Genomic DNA, 19,884 nt, shown 5'->3' with positions numbered 1-19,884 from the left:
GACTCAAGTGCTTGTCAATATTACATCCGTAAACACTGCACACTGAACATTAGTTTTGATGAAATCCAAAATGAAATACAGCGGTGGTTGGGAGGCGGACAATGCTTCCGGTAGTATTAAGCATTGTCATGGAAATTGTAGTGATGTAATTTATGAAATGTCTGCTTGTGATATGTAATGTAAATAAATGTAATCATACAGTATTTAGGAATGTTGTAAGCTTTAGGATGATAGGCATTGATAACACTGTACATGGGGATTCTCGTTTAGATGTTGGGGACTGGCTGGCTTTGTTTAGTGACTCATGATGCCGTGGATCATCAGGTCATCATATTGTTATTTCAGACCAATTAAGGGAATAGGCACCCTGCCTGTATGAGTGGCACCTGATGCAGGCATGTGTTTCATAGCTTTGTTTGCATTACTGTATACATAGCTGTATGAAACTCACTTTTGGGGGCAGACCCACTAGGAGGGTCACAATGCATAAACAAATGTTGTATTTTGTTTATTTGCTGCCTCACTCATTGACATCAACTAATTGTAAGTATCATGCAGAGCACTTTTTTTCCCACACTGTGTTAATACATATATTTAATAAATATTCCAACAAGGAAATACTGGCAAGCCAGCAAACATAGAAAGTTTAGAGATCACAGGCAAAAAGCCCAAACTTTTATTGACCAATGGAAAACTTACAAAAATGTACAATAGCAGCACATAACATAAATTAGTAACACAATTAAATATGGAGTGCATAAATGAGAATATTAAGAGAGCTATCATCTGAATGATCATAGTAACAAATACAATATGTATGATTAAAGGAGAAGAAAGAATGAGAAGCTTCAAAATAGTCCACTTTTTTGGGATATTTCACAAACAAAAAAGGTGAGAAAAAGTTAATATATTTTGTATTTACAGCAATCAAAGAATTGTCAATGTCTGTAAATTAAGCAATAAAAGAGCAGGGTAAATTAAATATAAAAAGTTGTATTTTGTGGATCTAAAAAAAAAAGCCAATCACAGCTGTTTCATTCTTTATAAACGTTAACACGTTCTATTGATAAAGGATATCTTTGTTAGTTCAATTCCAGGCAGTAAAGGCTTTATCTTTTGTAATAGCCAGCACAAGTTAGAGATTGAAATGGTGGTCTATGTATCCTCCTTCCCGCCAGAGGTCGCTGTTGCTTACGTCACGTTTTGTTGCAGGAAGTAAACCCCACTTGTCAGGGGAAAGGGAATCATTCAGCATGCGAGTTTGTTTTTAGAACTACATGTGACAGCGACTTCATTTAAAATAACAGATAAAACCCGGTCAACTGAACGCTTTTCTGTCAGTTTATCAGAGCAGTCATGGGCAAAAAAGGCAAGAAAGAGAAGAAGGTGAAGGGAGCGGAGAAGACAGCCGCCAAAATGGAGAAAAAGGTTTCAAAGAGGTCCAAACGAGAGGAGGTAACACTACTGACTGTTAACCCTATGTGTTGAAGTTTGTTCATTTCACATGACAAGAAGTAGCTTCGAACTCATGCTTGGTAATACGTTTTTTGGAAAAAATACATAGTTTACTACCAGTGCTTATTCAAATTCAACTCAGACTGAAACTGCACCTATTTCACATTCAGAGGCAAAAACCTCTCAAGCGTGCAATATGGCACTGATATCTTTATTAACAATATTACACTGCATATAATATCAAATGCATGCTTTCCCCCTTTCGTTGCATATTTTTAAACAAACTGATTGTGCTTATTTTAATATTTGTACAATATTGTATTGTATCCTTTTATAGCACAGGTTTACACAGGAACTGGCAACTGTCACAAACCACATTTTCCCCTGGAATAAATACTTCATTTTGATACAGCTTCTGATAAACTAGTGCCAGGTAACAGAACTGTATTTTATAAGGAATAGCAATATTGTTAATACCAACTACCATGGCATATTTCTGAAAGCTGTTTACTGTACATCCTTCTGGTTGGACCTTCTTACCTTCCCTCCTTCTCTGTCTGCAGGAGGACTTGGAGGCTATGATCGCTGAGTTTCAGAATCTGGATGCAAAGAAGACAACAGTTGTAGAGACCACATGTCCACCTCCATCAGCAAGGTGAAAGACTTTATCCTTTTCTTTAAGTTTGAATTTATTGTCCCTATTGGTAAAGTTGTCTTGGATATCCAGACACCACAGCAGATTATCACATTCATGAAACACACATTTGTGTCAGCAGCGCACATAAAACAACGAGCATCAGTGAGATAGCTGACACTCTGATCATCAGTAGGGTTCATCGTCTGATAAATGTTCCACATGTATTCCCACTCCCTCCAATAGATGTTGAGAGATTTTACAGACTAGGTGAAAGTCAGGAAGTGCTGATGCTCCAGGAACCATTTCTAAGGGGAGATTGTGACATCATGCTTGAAGAGTCAGCCATGTTAAAACGATGTAAGCATCCTATGTTTTTATTCTTTAAGGCTGAGCGCGTCTGTCTCCGCCCATCCTGAGAAAGATGAACTCATCCTGTTTGGAGGAGAGTTCTTTAATGGAAAGAAGGTAGGAGAAAATACTTTATGTCCACCATCTCGCACTGTCTCACTGTCTGATTAAGGGAGGATTTGAAAAACGTATTTAAGAAAGCTTATTGTTATTTCAATACATTTTCATACTGTGGTGTACATCGTATGAAAGGAAAACGTATTGTAGGAAAAAAAAAGGAGGGATCTTGCAGATTGAGGCAATTGGTTTCTAAATCAAAAAAAGAAGATTTTCCTTGAAAAATTACTCGTCTTCCCAGTTAGAACTTAAACAGTCAGTCAATTTACAGAAAATTGAAGCAGCAAGTTTCTCAATTGTAAGCATTTGCCTCATGTGATTGTTGAATGAAATATTTTTGTGTTTTAGGATAATTGTTTGGACAAAACAAGAACTTTGAACATCATAATATGATGTAGCTATTCCCTATTTAAGAGACCTTATGATTAATCTGGAAACAAATATTCTTCAGATTAGACAGCAATGTAAACAATACTTTTGTCAGGGGTGGGGGGGGGGGCGGGTGATTACTGTCTTTTTAAAGTAATAAGTTACATTACATTATTACTGTCTCTGAACTGTAATGTGTTTCACTACTTTGAGTTACTTTCACCAAAAATAACCGCAAAAGTATAGGCTTTAAATGCTAACATGTAGTTTATTGCAGCTCATTAATTAAAGCTATCTATGGCAGTATGCTGAAATTAAACGTATGCTCCGTTTAACTGGGCTGAATAATATGTGATACCGGTAACATTACGTCTCTGTGTGTTATTAATAACATGTTAGTGGAGCCTCTGCACGGCCCTGTAACCTGCTGTATATGAACGAGTCTCTATGGCAACGTTAGCTCACCTGGTCATTGGTGTGTTAACGGGGATTTGGCTGACAAGCTTTCTAAAAGCCGGCGATTCCACAGAGGACAGAGGCTGCCTATCTTCAACACTCTGCCACTAGTCTCTGAACTTCTCGGGGTTCAAGCAGCATAGCAGACCGAGAGAGAAAGCTACCTTCTGGTGCTTCGGCCTGCGCGCACTCCTGTGTTTTTCTTTTCTTTTCTCCGAGCCTGCAGCTCTGCATTGTGACCCTGCAGCTCTGCATTGTGAGCCTGCAGCTCTGCATTGTGACCCTGCAGCTCTGCGTTGTGAGCCTGCAGATCAATCGTGAATCTGTTTCTGCAGCCCTCTTAACCAATAGTAAACAGGCTTACTGAGTTACTATTCTACCGGCACAATTATTTCTCTGGTGTCGGAATGTCTGGCGATGTTTGTGATTTCTTAAAAACAAAGCACCACATTATTTTGGGTTAAAACGTGTTGTAACTGCTTTACTGAGAATTGTAACGGGTATTATATTACCCACATTTCCAAAGTAATGTGTTATATTACTGCATTACAGCAAAAAGTAATACATTACTGTAACTCTGTTACTTTTGTAGCGCGTTACACCCAACTCTGGTTGTCGGCAGCTGCTGAAAGTAACTAATAAAGTAACTTGTAATCTAACTTAGTTACTTTTAAAATCAAGTCATCAGTAAAGTAACCAAGTTACTTTTTAACGGAGTAATCAGTAGTCAGATTACTTTTTCAAGGTAACTGTCGCAACACTTGTCATAGCCCAACCAAATAAATGTTACAAAGGAGACATCCAAAAGTCAGAAATCATTTTGTAGTTACTACATGACTCAGCCCCCTTTGATGCTCTTGTTCTTTTATTTTCCTTTTTTTCTCTGTATTTTACAACTGAAACTTTGAATAAATAACCAATTTTAAAACCTTTTGTTGCCCATCGTGCAGACGTACCTGTACAACGATTTGTTTTTCTACAACATCAAGAAGAACAACTGGGTTAAATCAGAGATCCCCAACCCCCCTCCCCCACGCTGCGCTCACCAGGTAATCCTACACTCTGTCCCTCTAACTGTCCAACTCTCAGATTAATTGTATTTAAGGTGATTCTCAGAACCAAGTACCGTTTCCATATAAGCAATAACTAGGGGACTTAAATCCAAACAACGCGTTTCATTTAAAGTGGTGCAACATATGCTCTACATCTCATGTTGCTTGTAGGTCACTTGTCAATTGTGTGATCCTTCATTTAAACACTGGGGGGCACACTGCTGCAGCACTGATGTGCAGAAACTTTATTAGCATGTCATCACGGCTGCTGGAATAGCAATCGTCACTTTCTCTCTCACCTCCTTTCCTTCTCCCCCCTCAGGCGGTGGTCGTTCCTCAAGGCGGAGGACAGCTCTGGGTGTTTGGTGGAGAGTTTGCCTCTCCGAACGGGGAACAGTTCTATCACTACAAGGACCTCTGGGTGCTGCACCTAGCTACACACACCTGGGAGAACATCAAGTATGTGTGGATGGAGGCTCATAAAAATAAATGTGACTATAAATGAATGTCATCATAAATGGCATTAATGACGTTTGAACACAGGGATCTGATGGTAGCTATAAATACTATTTTATATTTCAATTAACTTATGAGGACACCTTAATTAGTTCATTATATCCTGTAATATCCAATCAGTGGATAAGTTGATTGCTCTGGTAATAAAGAAATTACAGCTCCATAAAACAAGTTCCAGAGGTGTTGTTGGTATTTACTTTGAATATATAATGATCAGTTTACAGGCATGAGTGACCAGAATGATTTTGTGTTTGTCCAGGGCACCCGGGGGTCCATCAGGGCGCAGCGGCCACAGGATGGTGCTCAGCAAGAAGCAGCTGCTGGTGTTTGGAGGTTTCCATGAGAGCAACAGGTAGGCAGAAGTGACTGAATGCTAAACAAGGACAATGGGAGTGTAATGGAGGGGGATGGTGCACAGGATATTTAGATCATTACTTCCTTGTCTGTAATGATTCTAGGTAAACTGTTCAAATTACAGTTTATTTAAAAACATTTATTTGAGCATTTTGCTGAGAGCTAAAAACAGAGCTTATAGGATAGCTAAAAACTGGGTTAGATTATGGGACAACTGGACACAAACTTTATTTATACAGCACCTAAATACAGTTTACCGAGTTCAAAGTGCTTGGCTAATGAATAAAAGACCAAACATAAAATGTGAATCAGTGAAAACAACAGAAAAGACCAACACAATACAGCATTTTAAGGATCTAGCAATTAAAATCTAAATTAAATTAAAGAAATATTATAAGAAAAACTAAATAAAACATGTAATAAACCTGAAAAAAATTAATAAAATACAATGAAGTGTATATAAAATCAACTAGAAGACTTCTGACAGAGGGACCTTAGGACCCTGTCCTGCTTGATATGGATTTCGGCCCCCTAGTGGCAAAGAATTCAGTAATACAGCTTTACGCTTTTATGAAATCCAGGCTGTATTTTAACAGCAATGTTTTTGAAGAGGATGATCACCTTGACACTCCTTAAGCTTTAAAAGGTATCAAATCCTTTTTTTCAAAAATGTCCCCCCAACCCCGCAGGGATTTTATCTACTACAACGACGTCTACTCCTTCTCCCTGGACACCTTCTCCTGGTCCCGCCTCTCTCCATCAGGCACCGCCCCCTTACCTCGCTCTGCCTCTCTGATGACCTCCACGCCAGACGGCACAGGGGTTATCGTCTACGGGGGATATTCTAAAGTGGTGTGTGTGTTTGCCCCCCCACCCCCTTATTCATAACACTTTATTTTTTGTGATGTCTACCTAATGCGTGTGCTTTTTTTATGTAGAGAGTGAAGAAGGACGTAGAGAAGGGGACCATCCACTCTGACATGTTCCTTCTGAAGAGAGAGGGGAAAGACGGCCAAGGTACCAAACATTATGATTATTTACCTTTTAGCCTTTTTTCTTTCACAAAAGTGTAACAACAGAGTAAAAGGTGCATTTCCCATAGAAAAGTATGTCTTCTTGTCTTCCTTCTATTCCTTCTTCTTATTCTCCCATTCTTCTTCCCCTATTCTGTCTTCCAGAAAAGTGGTCCTGGTCCAGGCTGAGCCCCTCCGGGAGCAAGCCCCCTCCTCGCTCTGGTTTCTCTTCAGTGATGGGCCCTGCAGGGCGGGCGATGCTGTTTGGTGGTGTTTGTGACGAGGAAGAGGAGGAGACACTGGAGGGCGACTTCTACAACGACCTGTACCTGTATGACACTGTGAAGAACCGCTGGTTCCCTGGCGTGCTCCGGGTGAGCTACAGGGCCGTGAAGCTCCAGAGATTTCTTCTGTCACTTATTTTTATTATTACAAGTCATTTAGCTGGAGATTGCACCTCTGAACCTCTGATTGGTAGAACTCATTTACCCCGTGGACGTTGCCTTTTTTGTCAAGTTTTTTTAGATGACAGAAATAGTTTTTAGCTTCAGATTCTGTGAGTCATTTCCAATTTTGAAATGAGCCCAGATTTAAAAGTATTTAATAATAACCACCTTGTGGTAGTGGAGACAGCAGGGAACATTTGTAACTATTCAGGCTTTTATTTAGACCCTAATAATCTTTTGTATAAGTTTATAGATCCTAAATGTCAAACAGCATTTACTTTACTCAGTCTTTCTTTTTCCTCAAAACCTTGTTTTTGTTGAATGGAATGAGTTTAAAGGTGTCTCAGTACTGTGCAACCGCACTGCTGGCCTTGGTTAAAGGGGCCCTATTATGCTTGGTTAGGGTTGTGTTATATAGGTTTTTGTGCATGTAAATGGTCTGAAAGGGCAAAAATCCCAAAGTTCCCTCCAGAAAGATTTTCTCCCCCGCCTTTTCCTGAAATGCCACCATTGAACTCATTTGTTTTCTTCCCTAACACATTGGCATCACTATGTATCACTCACGCCTTTATTGGCTATCGCTTCAACACATTGTAAGTGATACGTTTAAGGGCGTGGTTGACCAATCACTTCAGAGCCCACAAAGTCAGCCAATCAGAGCAGATTGGGCTCTGGTTTCAGACAGAGGGTAAAAAGAGGTAGGCAGTAAATGAAAAGCTTTTTGAACATTAAAGAATGGAGACATGTTACTAGCGTTTGTAAGATGCTCTTTTAATCAAACAGCCCTGAAGACTTAGGGCATCAACCATTTTATCTACCATGGAATTGCTGAGAGAACTGCAGTGTATCGTTGTTTCCAAGCGATATTTGCGATTTATTTATCATTTTGTTTCCCTCTGTCCAGGGAAACAAGTCAGAGAAGAAGAAACGAAGAAGGGGGAAGAAGGGTGGAGCTGAAGGGGAAGGAGCAGAGAAGGAAGGGCAGGATGAGGAGGAGGAGGCGGCAGCTGAAGGACCCACTGAGGTCATCAAGGAGATAATCGCGGAGGACGGCACGGTGATGACCATCAAGGAAGTGATCCCCGGAGCTCAGCCGGAGGAGGAGGAGGAGGTGGAGGAGGAAGAAGATGATGAAGATGGTACAATTACACATGCACATTTAGTTTAGTTAGTTTGAAATAATACATGACAAAAATAGAAGAATTCCTCGCAATAATATTTTTCTTTTCTTCCTGTTCAGCCTGGGCCCCCCTGGTGGAGCCCTGCGCACGCTCCAGCTCCATGGCAACAGTGCGCCAGGGCAAGCTTTTCCTGTTTGGAGGGATGTTTGAGGTCGGTGACCGCCAGTTCACCCTGAACGACTTCTACTCTCTGGACCTCAACAAGATGGAACAGTGGGATGTTCTGGTGGAAATGGACCCAAGTATGTGATAGATGATTTCTCAACAATGCTGAAGCACAATAGTCACAATGTCTCCCGAATGGTTAACAAAGAAAGACATGGCGACAACATTTTTTTATTGAATGTATTTTATTTAATAAGCTCAGCAGGTAGTTCCAAAGGAGCAGATGTGTCTCGTTTGACACAGGAGGGAGGTATGTGAGATTTCATTTGGATTTATGATTTTGTTTTCTCCACAGAGACACAGGAGTGGCTGGATGAGTCTGATTCAGAGGAAGGTGAAGAGGAGGAGGAGGAGGAGGAGGCGGCCAAAGGAGCAGAAGGGGAGGAGGAGGAGTCTGAAGAGGAAAGCGAGGATGAGGAAGGCAAGGGATTACTATGCTTCTTCACTGTCTTTTGCTTAACTTTCTTTTACAATTGACCTTTAAATAGAATGTATATTGAGCAACAACAACAGTGTGTGAATCATGATAAGCTTGGCATTAAACAGATTATGATATACCAACAATCCAAACACATGCTAAAACATCTCATATTAGAAATCTGTTATGGGGTTTGCAAGTTATTAGCTTATCTAAAAAACTGATTTTGGATGCTATATGCTCTGTTAGGATTTTCTGGGGTTTTCCCTTTCCTGTAGTGTGTTTTATAGGTTTTTCCAATGTAAATGGTCTGCAAATGCTAAAATCCCCAAATCCCCTCCTTTGTTTAATTCCATAATGACATCACCATGTCACACTTGTGCTTCTATTGGCTAGCGTTCCAACACTTTGTACGTGATGGCCTAACAGGTCGGGACATCTCTAATTTGTTGACATATCACAACGGATCCAGCTAACCAATCAGAGCAGACTGGGCTCTGGTTTCAGACAGAGGGTGAACAGAGGTGCTGGAGCACAGGCAGTATGAGAAAAATAAAGAGCTTTTTGAACATTAAAGCATGGAGACATGTCACAGGAGAGGTACAAAATACAAATATGAACCTGAAAATGAGCAGAATATGTCTTCTTAAAAAATATTGCTGATAAATAACCATCAGTTTTATTGCATCTTTCACACGTCCAGGTCAACTATTGGCAACACCATTTTCTTTTTGTTAAAAAATTGCAATAATTGGCCCCGGCCGTGGAGCAACTTGCTGGGGCACCTGCACCGTACGCCGGCGACCCCGGGCTCGATTCCCGACCCGTGGTCCTTTCCGGATCCCACCCCGACTCTCTCTCTCTCCCACTTTCCTTTCACTCTCCACTGTCCTATCCGATTAAAGGCAAAAAGCCCCCAAAAAATATGTTTTAAAAAAAAAATTGCAATAACCTTAATAGTTTATTTTTCTCAGATTTGACTAACCCTTCTCCTGAAAAAAACCCTTTCTGCCTAACATAGCCATAATTGCCCAATCCTAACCCTAGCTATAACTGGTTACTTGAATGTATTACATTTGCTTGTTTTTAATTTTTTAGCAGTTAGCCTCCTTTTTAGCAGGTGATGTTTGTTTTTAGGGAAACCAGTTTAAAGCTGTTCCTCAGTGAATTTGACCGTGATTTAATGAAATGTTAGCAACTGTTTAAACCTCTTTCCCTGTATGTGTGTGTTTCCAGATGAAGACGAGCACCCCACGTTGCAGGAGGGAGAGACACTGACGGATTACCAGAGCCGTACAGAGCAGTACTGGATAGGACTGTCCCGGGCCAACCTGGGCCCCGACGCCAAGGACAAAAAGGTCGCCAAGATCGCCCTGGCCATGGCTAAGGTCTTCTTTGAAGACCAATAGCGGGACACGTCAAACTGTCTGAGTGAGTGCGTGAGTTGAGTGAGGTGAGTGAGGTGAGTGAGTGAGTGAGTGTGTGAGTGTGTGTAATAAACGTTTTATAAAACATTTAAACTGTAATGCAAATTGAATGATATTGAATTTGAGAACAAAAACGTAATCTCTCCCACTGATATGCCGCGATCACTATGTTCCATTTGTGAATATACCATTACATTAGCTGCTAGATAACGGATTGTTGAATACAACAGTTTTATTCTTTTTCAACAAGTCACTTCAACGCTAACATTGTTTAACCATATTGCTGCTACCAACTCTGACCAGTGTGGTGAAGCAAAGTGAAGAAGACATCTTAGTGCAGGTGAGCATTACATGAAATCACGTGGTGTGGGTTTTGTGAGAACTGACAAGTTGCGAGTTGTACAAGTTCACATAAATCTTCTCTTTGACATGGTTCTTTGTTAGCACATATTGTGAAATCTATACATTTCTGTAACTTTTCTGTTTTACCGTTTACATCTCCAATTAATGTCACAGAGCAGTGACCCAATTACAACTTGTCTAAACTTAAACTGGCTCAACACACAGACCACTGTAAATTCACCTGTGACATATTATCATTATGTTAAGTTATATTGAGAATGAGCCGGCAAACAGCTTCCCATTCACACACCTAACAACATTATTCAGTTATGATTCTGGGCCCTTCCCAGTCAATATTTACTCTCCTGTAAGCTGTGCTTGTATGTTTGCAAGCTACTTGCTAACCTCGGCTGCACTTTTGTGGGGGACATGTAATGTACAGTGGGTTATCCAGAGATTTTTTGCCTTAATAAAAAGGCTGTTTACTGTCGTTGGAAACAAGGTGGACAAGATCGATGAGAATTAACCGAAACATTAAAGTTACAGGTCATTAAACCATGGTAATGAAAGAGAATGTTACCTAGAGTTGAGCTACTGCAAAGTTGGAAAATAATTATCTTCCTTTTCACATAGTCATTGGATCATTGTTAGTATGCTAATATTGATAAATGGAACCCAAATCATACATAATAATGCACGGTACTCTGAGAACATAATTCACAAGATCTTCAATAACGTGTTTAATCACCAATGGGCCTTTATCAAGTACTGTAAAAGAAAAAATAAATACATTTATGATTCAACCACTTTTTCTCTGCAAATTTTATTTTTAGATCTGAATTTTCATCAGCAAAAAAATCCCAAAGAAAAATGTAACTTGTTTATTTCTCCTCAGGCTTTACCCCCATGTTTTGGACATGTTTGACACTGCAGTCAGTCACAGGTGGAAATAAATGGTATCAGAGTTTAAATTGCTTTACAAACTTCAAAATATGCTGGGGATATGCAATCAAAAGCAACAATTTAGTGCTTTAGGTTTATTTAATGAGCAAATTAACATATAAGTTGGGTTATTTTTGTTTTGTACTTGAAATCTATTGTGAATTACCTTCACTCTTCGAGCATAAAGTAGAGAAAAGTATATGATCTGGTATTTCTTTAGTTTGCTCTTGTTTAACGTTCCCACTTGAGTGGCTACTGGTCATCTTTTTCACCGTTCCAGCTAAATTTATTTTCCCCACAACTTCTTATAGGCCCTTGTTTGCTTCCTATGGTAAGCTAACTGATGCAGAGATATGATGGTTTGTGTGCCCCCTGCAGATTGCTGGCAGCAACACAGCCCCTTTGTCTGAGTTTTACTCCTAGACAAAAGGCAGTGGAGAGAATAGGAAGAGAGGAAGGTGAGCCGAGCAGAGGACAGTATTCAGGAATCATCAAAGGATGTGAGAGGTGGGAGGAAGAAGGGGTAGAGGAAGTGGGCGAGAAAGATGGGATGCTAAGACAGTGGTGGCAGGGAAGAAAAAAGGCAGAGGAGGAGCAAGGGGTGAGGGAAGGAGGAGACGAGTGCACGACGTGACAGGGAAGACATCAGTCACCCTGCGAGCACCAGCCTTTCCCTCTGACCTATTTTATCCTCCATCAGCATGTTGAACGAGGGATGAGAAAAGGCTGATGAATAATAGAGGAGAGGGAGAGATGGATGAGAATGAGTCTGCTTTCCCCTCTTCACAGACCCCCCCCCAACCTTCTTCCGTTTTTTTTCCTGCAACCACCTTTTTTATTTTAACTCTGGGACAAAAAAAGGTTTTATAAATAACTAAAGAGTGGAGATTTTTTTGGGTGCACTGCTTACGTGGGGGTACGTGTAATCGTCAGAGATACGTCACTCGTGTGTGTTGGAAAATGTGTGTGAGAGAAACAGGTATGTATCATATAAAGGAACGGGTGTTTCTAGCTTTTCCTGAACTTAGTGTTACTTCTATTGCAAAATGTATATAAAAGGGTGTCGAAATGGCCAAAACTAGCAACCCATAATTCCCTTACAATTATGAAACATTTCAAAAGTAACCTAATCCGTGTATGACAATGTAGAAGTAAAGTAACCTGACCATTTGCCTTGCTTTTTGATAACATCAATATTAAAGGGGACCTATTATGCTTTTTGGGGTTTTCCTTTTCCTTTAGTGTGTTGTTTAGGTTTTGTGTGCATGTAAATGGCCTGCAAAGGCTACAATCCCCCCCCCCCCCCCCAGACACACACACACACACACACACACTGACATCACTACATAACCCTCCGCTTCTATTGGCAAACCCTCCGACACTGTACGTGATAGGTTTAGGGGTGGGACATCTCTTAGCGGTTGACAAATCACAACAGAGCAGAGTGGGCTCTGGTTTCAGACAGAGGGTGAAAGAGGTAGAGCACAGATAGTAGAGGGACCTATTATAAGTATTACTATAAGTATTATTAAGTATAATAGGACCCCTTTGTAATGGAAACTTCTGAAGCAATGGAGACGAAACTCAGAGAGACACGGGGAGAGCTGGAACTTGATGGCAAACACTAAAGGTTTATTGTGAAGTTAACGGCCGGAGAATTGACAAGACATGTGCTTCAGCCACAAGTTGACAGAGTGGTTGTCCGACCGATTCTGAAGATCTCTACTAAAATAGGAGGTTTTAACCAGTTCCAAAAGGACAATCAACATTTTTCAGTTGCCAGACTAAACAGATATGGACCCTATGTCTAACTAAAACTGTCATCTAGGTCAATAGAAAATGCGTACAAGAGCACCTGTAAACTGGCGCCCAGCTGTCCCAAAACAATAAAACCAATCTTAGGTCAGCATGAGCTCGTACCGAGTATGGGAACAACAAGGCTCAGGAAGCCCAGGCTGCCCCTCCTTAATGAAGATAACAGCACCTCCAAGGCTGAAAAACTATGAACTATGAACATGCTGAAAAAAACGACAGTTTAGTCTGATATAGTTCACTACACACAATATATATGTGTGAGAGTTAAATGTTGAATTGGGACCTATATATCCCTTCATGCATATTTGTCACATCATTTATTTATTTGACCCAGTAACCTTTACCCACGAGTTTGTCAGTGTCTTCCTATTCCCTCTGTTATGTTTCTTCTGGATGATGTCATGAGTTGTTGTGCTCAGACACTTGTGTTACTAATTTCTCTAAATCCTAATCCCTGTGTTGTGGTCATGACATCTCTCTAACCGCCCTCTGAATCACCTGCTCACCTTTTCTCTCACCCCATGCACTTCCTCTTCCCTTCTTCCCCTCTTTCTCTCTCCCTCTACTACTAGTGTGTTTAGAGGCCTAAACCTTAATCAGCCTCAGTGATTTTATTACAGTAATCTGGGCTGGAATTGGCTTAACTTCTCTCTCAGACACTGGCGGATAGAAGGACAAGGACAACGGCAACAGGACAGCTGCAGGGAGGAGCTGAACAGGAAAAGGAGGACGTGGGAAGAAGTGATACAGAAGAAGAGAGTTTGTGATCCGAGGAGGAAGGATGAGAGGACGGAGGTAGGAGGGGGATAGATAAAAAGAATGGTCTTTAGGGAGTTTATCTTAAATAAATGTAGTATCATCTCGTGTTTTTGGTGGCCAACTGGTGCAAACACGCTGGAACGACCCAAAACATCCATTAGGATGAACGCGATGCACTTTCAAATACAATGTAAATATACCAACACAAACGTGCCAAAACACATGCAAATGCAGAAACATCTTCACAAACTTGACAACTTAAGTGCAGCTTTTAGAAAACAATGTCCAACCTGACAAAATATGCTCAGGGTTTACTCAAAGCAATGCAAAATCCAAAATCCTTCAAATACAAAACGCTATAAGAAGCTCAAAACACAATGGAACTGGGACACTAAAAAGAAATACACCGCTGGGACCAGAGCACTTGTTGACGTTCGGATATTATAAAGTTGGCCAACAGTCACAGAGTTGGTCTCTTTCATAATTGTAAACGTTTCATCAGTTTATTTGAAATGACCATGTTTGATACGTTAGCTAGCTAGCTTACAGCAGACTTGCAATGATATCAGAATTCTAATGGAAGTGTTTTGGGCTGCTGTAGCGCGTATGCACCGTAGACTATACTGTATGCAGGTTTGCACCTGTCGGCCACCGTAGATTACTGGGAACAAAACGTATCATTTAATTAATGCACATTGAAAAACAAACAAAAAGGTAAGTGAATAAACAGTCAACAGCAGTAAGGATCGCAGTAAAATAATCAAGATTTCACAGTAAATTATTTTTGCGCAACTTAAATGTGCAGACAGCCAATAGGAAGGACTCACATGTGTATGCTCTATTGGCTTAAAACATGGAAGCCTGAGGGAAAAACATTTACAGTAGCCTATACAGCAAGCAATCCTACATCGAATTAAGGGGTTCAATCTGGAAACACGTTTCCTTAATTAAAGAAAACGTTGGTTTACTTGATGCCTCCCTGGTGAACAAATAACCAAGAAACTGAGAAAATGATTAATGAATTGTAGTAAATATGGGCTACATACAGCACAACTATGAAAATGTACAAACTCTTAACATGCAGTTTAATCCAACATTCATGTATCCAATCATATGCTCAATACCTCCCAAACACATGCATGCTTGCTTTCACTTTGCTATTAAATACACTTCCACAGAAACACGTCATTGAGGGTTGGTAACAGAGATTTGACTGGCTATGCAGTTGTTAAATGCAGCCCACCTTTTGAAAAAATGTTTTTGTTAATCCTTCACTCACTGTGGAGGCTTCAAGGACACACTGGGTGAGTAATAAATGTACACATGTTCATTTGGGGGCTGATGTATTCCTTTAATACTTCAATGAATTGCCTATATTGTGACATTTGCAGCTTAAGTCAGTGTCAACTGTTGCACACCTGGCCCTAGTACTTTTCTAGCGCTGTTACACAGTTTGAAGTGTATTTTCATAGGAAATGTCCAAATATAGGTTGAGAGTTTAAATAATGAACACTGCAGCAACATTTTTCTGATATGATAATCTGCCCTTTAACCCTCAACTGTAAAGCCAAAGCCTCTTAGTGGCCACCAGTGATTATCCATGGCTGGATATGCTTGCACTTAAAATCTGGTCCATTTTGTCAGTTGTGCGATCAATTAAAATCAATCATTTTAAAGGCCAGATTGTCTTGGAACCATGTGCTGTAAATTAATGAATATCATTCTCTGGGTTTCCCTTAAGCATCATATTTCGGTTATAACAACTGATCAATATTAAGGTCTTAGAACTGTTTCTCCCTCAGAGCGACCACTGCACACAGACTATCATAAATTAACAACATGGTTTCCTCCTATATCTTTCTAACACTGCAAACTTATAATGAGAGCATACTTTCGACAATAAAACCTGAATGCTGACTGTAACATCTTAATCTTAAAAAAGTACCTGTTTGTGTACATGCAGGCAGTAGCAAATATGACACGGTTATTATTGTCTGTCTAGAAACAATTCCCTAGTTTCAAGCAGCATTTGGTAGATCGACTTACTTCTACTGAAATGTTGTTTTCCCATGAACAATATGAACTCTTATTTTTTAGAAGAGATGCTATGAAAAATGTAATGTATTTTTTCAATTGTTTAAGCATGAAAACATGGCAAATCAATCAACTCCATGGCTATGTACCCATTCTCTGCACCAGACATTTTTTGGCTGATTATTTGCTAATCCATCTAACAGAACAAATGTTTTTTTTAATCAAAACACTCTGCCCTTTCGGCCTCAGGGGCCAAAATCTGAAGTGTCTTTTATCAGTTTAAATTATGTATTCATCGATAGCCAGTAATAAAGCAGTGCTGAAATGATTCCTACAACTGGAAATGAGTCATCATTTCATAGCACTTCCGGGCTCCCTTGTCTCGAAGTCCACAAGGTATGGTTAAAACAGGCTAATGAGATGTCCACGCTTATTTCTACGACATAAAAGATGTCGTACTGGAGAACCTCTTAAGCTTTTACAATGTCTTTACATGGCTTTGCTTACAAGAGACTAAACGCCATCCACCAAACATTAGCTGCCTTTAGCTTAGATGTGTTGACGAACAGCCATGCTACCATGATGTCGTTCAGTTATAGCCTAACATTAGCTTTTACTTTTGGCCATTGGATTTATCCTTAGACTATTATAAAAGTGGTGTCAATATGTGGAGATTAGCCTGCTGTACGAAATGTGTAGGTATCATAGACATGCGTTAGCCACAGAGCTAATTCTTTGGAAATGTCCCATCAGCATTTTATCAAGGCAGCCCTTGCAATCCTAACTTTCTGGTTGGCCTACAAAAATGGCCTACAGCACAGGAGTACTAGCTCAGAGGCTTAGAAGCTTGGACAAAGGCAGCAACAAAAAAATGGCCATCTAAAAAATCTATATCAGTTTATTTCCTAAATATTTTTACCGCTTTACCTTGCCATCAGCAAGATCATGCATTTACAGCAAGAGTGAACGCATGATCTCTACAATAGTCCGACATTTCGTGCCTTTCCATCCGTCTGCAAATATCGAGTTAGCGACAACAGTTTAGCCTAGCTTCACTTAAAGACTTGAAATAAGTGAGAGTAGCCACCCTAGCTCTGTTCAAAGATACAAATATCAATCTACCAGCACTTATATTGCTCACCAACATTTCGTGCTAAGCTAACCTGCCATCAGCTGTATGTTTATACTAACCATAAACACATGAGACAATCTTCTCTTCTCTTTCAAAAAAGGGATAAGGTGCATTTCACAACATTTTGTGCATTTGCTTATAGAATTTCTGATTAGAATTTCAGATCCAGCCAGCCTCCTGAGAACCAACTGAGACAAGATACAGAAAAAAAGACAAAGGGTGAGTAATGATGAAACAGCTACAGGTGAATGAAAACACTAGAAGCTCCTCTCTGTGCTGAGTGTGTGTCTCTTTAAGAGCTGGAGTGTGCTATTAAGCAGGAGGGAGGGGGGGTTGGTTGGCTGCATTGGAACAGTCCTCTTTAACGAGCAGATTTTCTGAGAGAGAGAGACATACACACACACAGATCAGGAGAGAGAGAGTAATACAGAGCTCCAACCATAGGAGGAGAAGTGATTGTGAGACCAAGACAGGGGGCAGGAAGGCTGGCTGTGCGTCAGCCGGCACTCCATAGGGAAACATGGAGACAAGCAGGAGATGCTGAAGAGGACAGTAAAACACCATAACAGGATCATATAGATGGATGTTATTTCATCAGGCGGGCAACCTGAAGGCAACCCACGCAGAGGATAAACCACTTATGGACGCAGTGGATTAAAGACATAGAGACAGAGAGAGAGAGAGAGAGAGAGAGAGAGAGGGAGAGGGGGAATAGAGGAAGACAAATTAATCTATTCAGTTGTTTATTTTCATTGTCTGTGTGCGCACTTGCTGTCAGAAAGATTGTGTGTGTACCTGCAAATCGTGTGTGTGTGCATCAGGCTGGAGACTGCATTGCTGCTCTCCGGCACCACAGGATAGACAACAAAAAGAAGGCAGCCAAGCAGATTACCTTATTTGATTTCCACATTTTTCTGTCTCTCCCTCTCTCTATGCGTGTGTGTGTTCCTTCCATGCACAACCAGGCACAGTGTGTGTATGAAGGCTGAGAATAAGAAGAGGATGGTGAAGCTTGAAGTGATCTATAGATTCTAAGCCTGACTTTAAATGGTCTTTTATTTTGTCTGATCATCAGGACTGGACTCAAAGAAAGAACTGTCTTTTTCTTCATCACTCAACATGTCACAGCTCAAGTTTGGGCATCAGTGTTGATCAGATGGTTTGCTTCTTTGCCGGAGAATTGGAGGATTGAAGGGCTGCCACCGGGGACTCTACACCCAAGAGAGGTGGGGGCATCATCAGGTAGGAGGCAGCAGAACGCGGGGGTCTGAGCAGAAAGCAAGAGAGGAGTAGGAGGAAGAGTTGTGCGTGTGTACCGTTGACTGTGTAGGCAGGCCGAGGGGCCAGCCAGGGCCCAGTCGGTGATGGATTTAACTCCTGCTGAGAGAGGATAATGGCAGCTTTGGGCCCACTCCCCTCCTCTCTCACCTGCATTTGCCATAGACAACCTGAGACGTGCTAGCCGCTGCTGCAACAACTCAGCAAAAGGATGGTGTGAACAGCGTCACCCTTTCCCACCAAGCCGGGAGACCCCTGACACCCCAGTGAGGGGCCACGTTGTGTTGCTCACCTCTTTCCTCCCTGTTCCTCTTCAAACCAGCTGAAAACAAGGGGTTGCATTGCTTGATTTCTGTGGGAGTTGTCTCCCCCTCCCTCCCACTCTCTCCTTCTCCTCCACACCCCTTACTTCACCCACCTCCAAATTTAGCTACATGGATTGCTTTTAGCACCAACCTGTCCGTCTTCTTTCTCCAAACGTTTTCTTTTTCTTTTCTTTTTCTTTTTGTCGAGGCTTCAGGGGAATTGCCAAGACCTGTTTCATGCATGTCCACTGGCGGCAGGTTCAACTTTGACGATGGGGGGTCATACTGCGGAGGGTGGGAGGAGGGCAAGGCGCACGGCCACGGGATCTGCACGGGACCCAAGGGCCAGGGCGAGTACTGCGGTTCCTGGGCCCATGGCTTTGAACTGCTGGGCGTCTACACTTGGCCCAGCGGTAACACCTACCAGGGCACCTGGGCTCAGGGCAAGAGACATGGCGTGGGCATCGAGAATAAAGGCCGCTGGGTGTACAAGGGCGAGTGGACGCACGGCTTTAAGGGACGCTACGGCTTGCGGGAGAGCACGGGGACCAGCGGGAAGTACGAGGGGACTTGGAACAATGGACTGCAGGACGGATATGGAACAGAGACGTACTCAGATGGAGGTAAGATTGGGAGTTGAGACAGGGGCAGATGCATTGTGGGTATTTTGAGGGTGTATGAAAGGATGTGTGAACCAAATAGTTCTTGTCAAGAAGCAATCTTTGAGATTGATTGACAACTGTCGTCTGTGAAAATGACTTCACTGGTGAGTGATTGACGTGTCGATGAAGAGTTACAGAGGTGACAAGAATTTGTCTGAAGGTCTCCTCGGGTCATCCTTTTGTTTGCACACACACACACATGCACACACACACACACACACACACACACACACACACACACACACACACACACACACACACACACACACACACACACACACACACACACACACACACACACACACAGGCAGGAGGTTGAATCAGGACGGGCAATCATAATGATTTTCTATCTCCTCTAATTTTCTCTCATTAACTCTTCGTCTTTTCCGCTCTCATTTTCTTTCCTCTCAACCCTTACCCCTCATGTTGGTTGCATGAGGACACACTGCGTTTTTTGGAGGCCTTCAATTCAGGCCAGGCAGTCTTGAGGGATGTATAAAAGGTTGGAAGGACAGAGGAATACAGCAGCTCCAAAGTAACAAGTCCCAAGAAAACAAGTGTTTTTGGGAAAAAGATTACAATGTTGTAGTCATTTTGAAGGGAGCACATAGACCATAAAATCCATGTCTCAAACTGGATATCCCCTCTTAAACATACCATT

General features: G+C 41.4%; 2 protein-coding genes across 4 annotated transcripts in view; both read left to right on the top strand.

Moving 5' to 3' along the window:
• Positions 1-1,241: 1,241 nt before the first annotated feature.
• klhdc4 (kelch domain containing 4) lies at positions 1,242-11,102 on the top strand. Its single transcript, XM_063897646.1, has 13 exons — positions 1,242-1,455; positions 2,019-2,110; positions 2,479-2,557; positions 4,333-4,431; positions 4,757-4,893; positions 5,210-5,302; positions 5,994-6,156; positions 6,243-6,321; positions 6,483-6,691; positions 7,668-7,902; positions 8,004-8,186; positions 8,405-8,530; positions 9,764-11,102. Exons 1-13 carry the CDS (start codon positions 1,357-1,359, stop codon positions 9,934-9,936), a joined length of 1,767 nt encoding a protein of 588 aa, XP_063753716.1. The 5' UTR covers positions 1,242-1,356; the 3' UTR covers positions 9,937-11,102.
• A 2,440-nt stretch (positions 11,103-13,542) lies between these two features.
• jph3b (junctophilin 3b) overlaps positions 13,543-19,884 on the top strand; it is a 50,650-nt gene continuing 44,308 nt past the window's right edge. The window contains exons 1-4 of one of the 3 annotated variants that reach the window (XM_063876961.1): positions 13,543-13,848; positions 17,134-17,197; positions 18,054-18,220; positions 18,777-19,184. In XM_063876961.1, coding sequence (XP_063733031.1) covers positions 18,803-19,184 — 382 coding nt within the window. In that variant the 5' untranslated portion in view covers positions 13,543-13,848; positions 17,134-17,197; positions 18,054-18,220; positions 18,777-18,802. Of the gene's footprint in view, positions 13,849-17,120; positions 17,198-18,053; positions 19,185-19,884 lie in introns of all 3 variants that reach the window. The other 2 variants (XM_063876947.1, XM_063876954.1) reach the window with 2 other exon arrangements.

This window comes from Eleginops maclovinus, chromosome 2, assembly GCF_036324505.1.
Source record: "Eleginops maclovinus isolate JMC-PN-2008 ecotype Puerto Natales chromosome 2, JC_Emac_rtc_rv5, whole genome shotgun sequence".
Taxonomy (NCBI): Eukaryota; Metazoa; Chordata; class Actinopteri; order Perciformes; family Eleginopidae; genus Eleginops; species Eleginops maclovinus.
The sequence above is the reverse complement of the archived record's forward strand: the minus strand, read 5'-3'. Positions and strand labels throughout refer to the sequence as shown.

Excerpts from the sequence above, each read along its gene's own strand:
- klhdc4 (XM_063897646.1), top strand. The coding sequence starts at position 1,357 with ATGGGCAAAAAAGGCAAGAAAGAGAAGAAGGTGAAGGGAGCGGAGAAG. Across the intron at positions 2,111-2,478 it reads TGTCCACCTCCATCAGCAAG|GCTGAGCGCGTCTGTCTCCG; the intron begins GTGAAAGACTTT and ends TTATTCTTTAAG. Across the intron at positions 8,187-8,404 it reads TCTGGTGGAAATGGACCCAA|AGACACAGGAGTGGCTGGAT; the intron begins GTATGTGATAGA and ends TTTTCTCCACAG.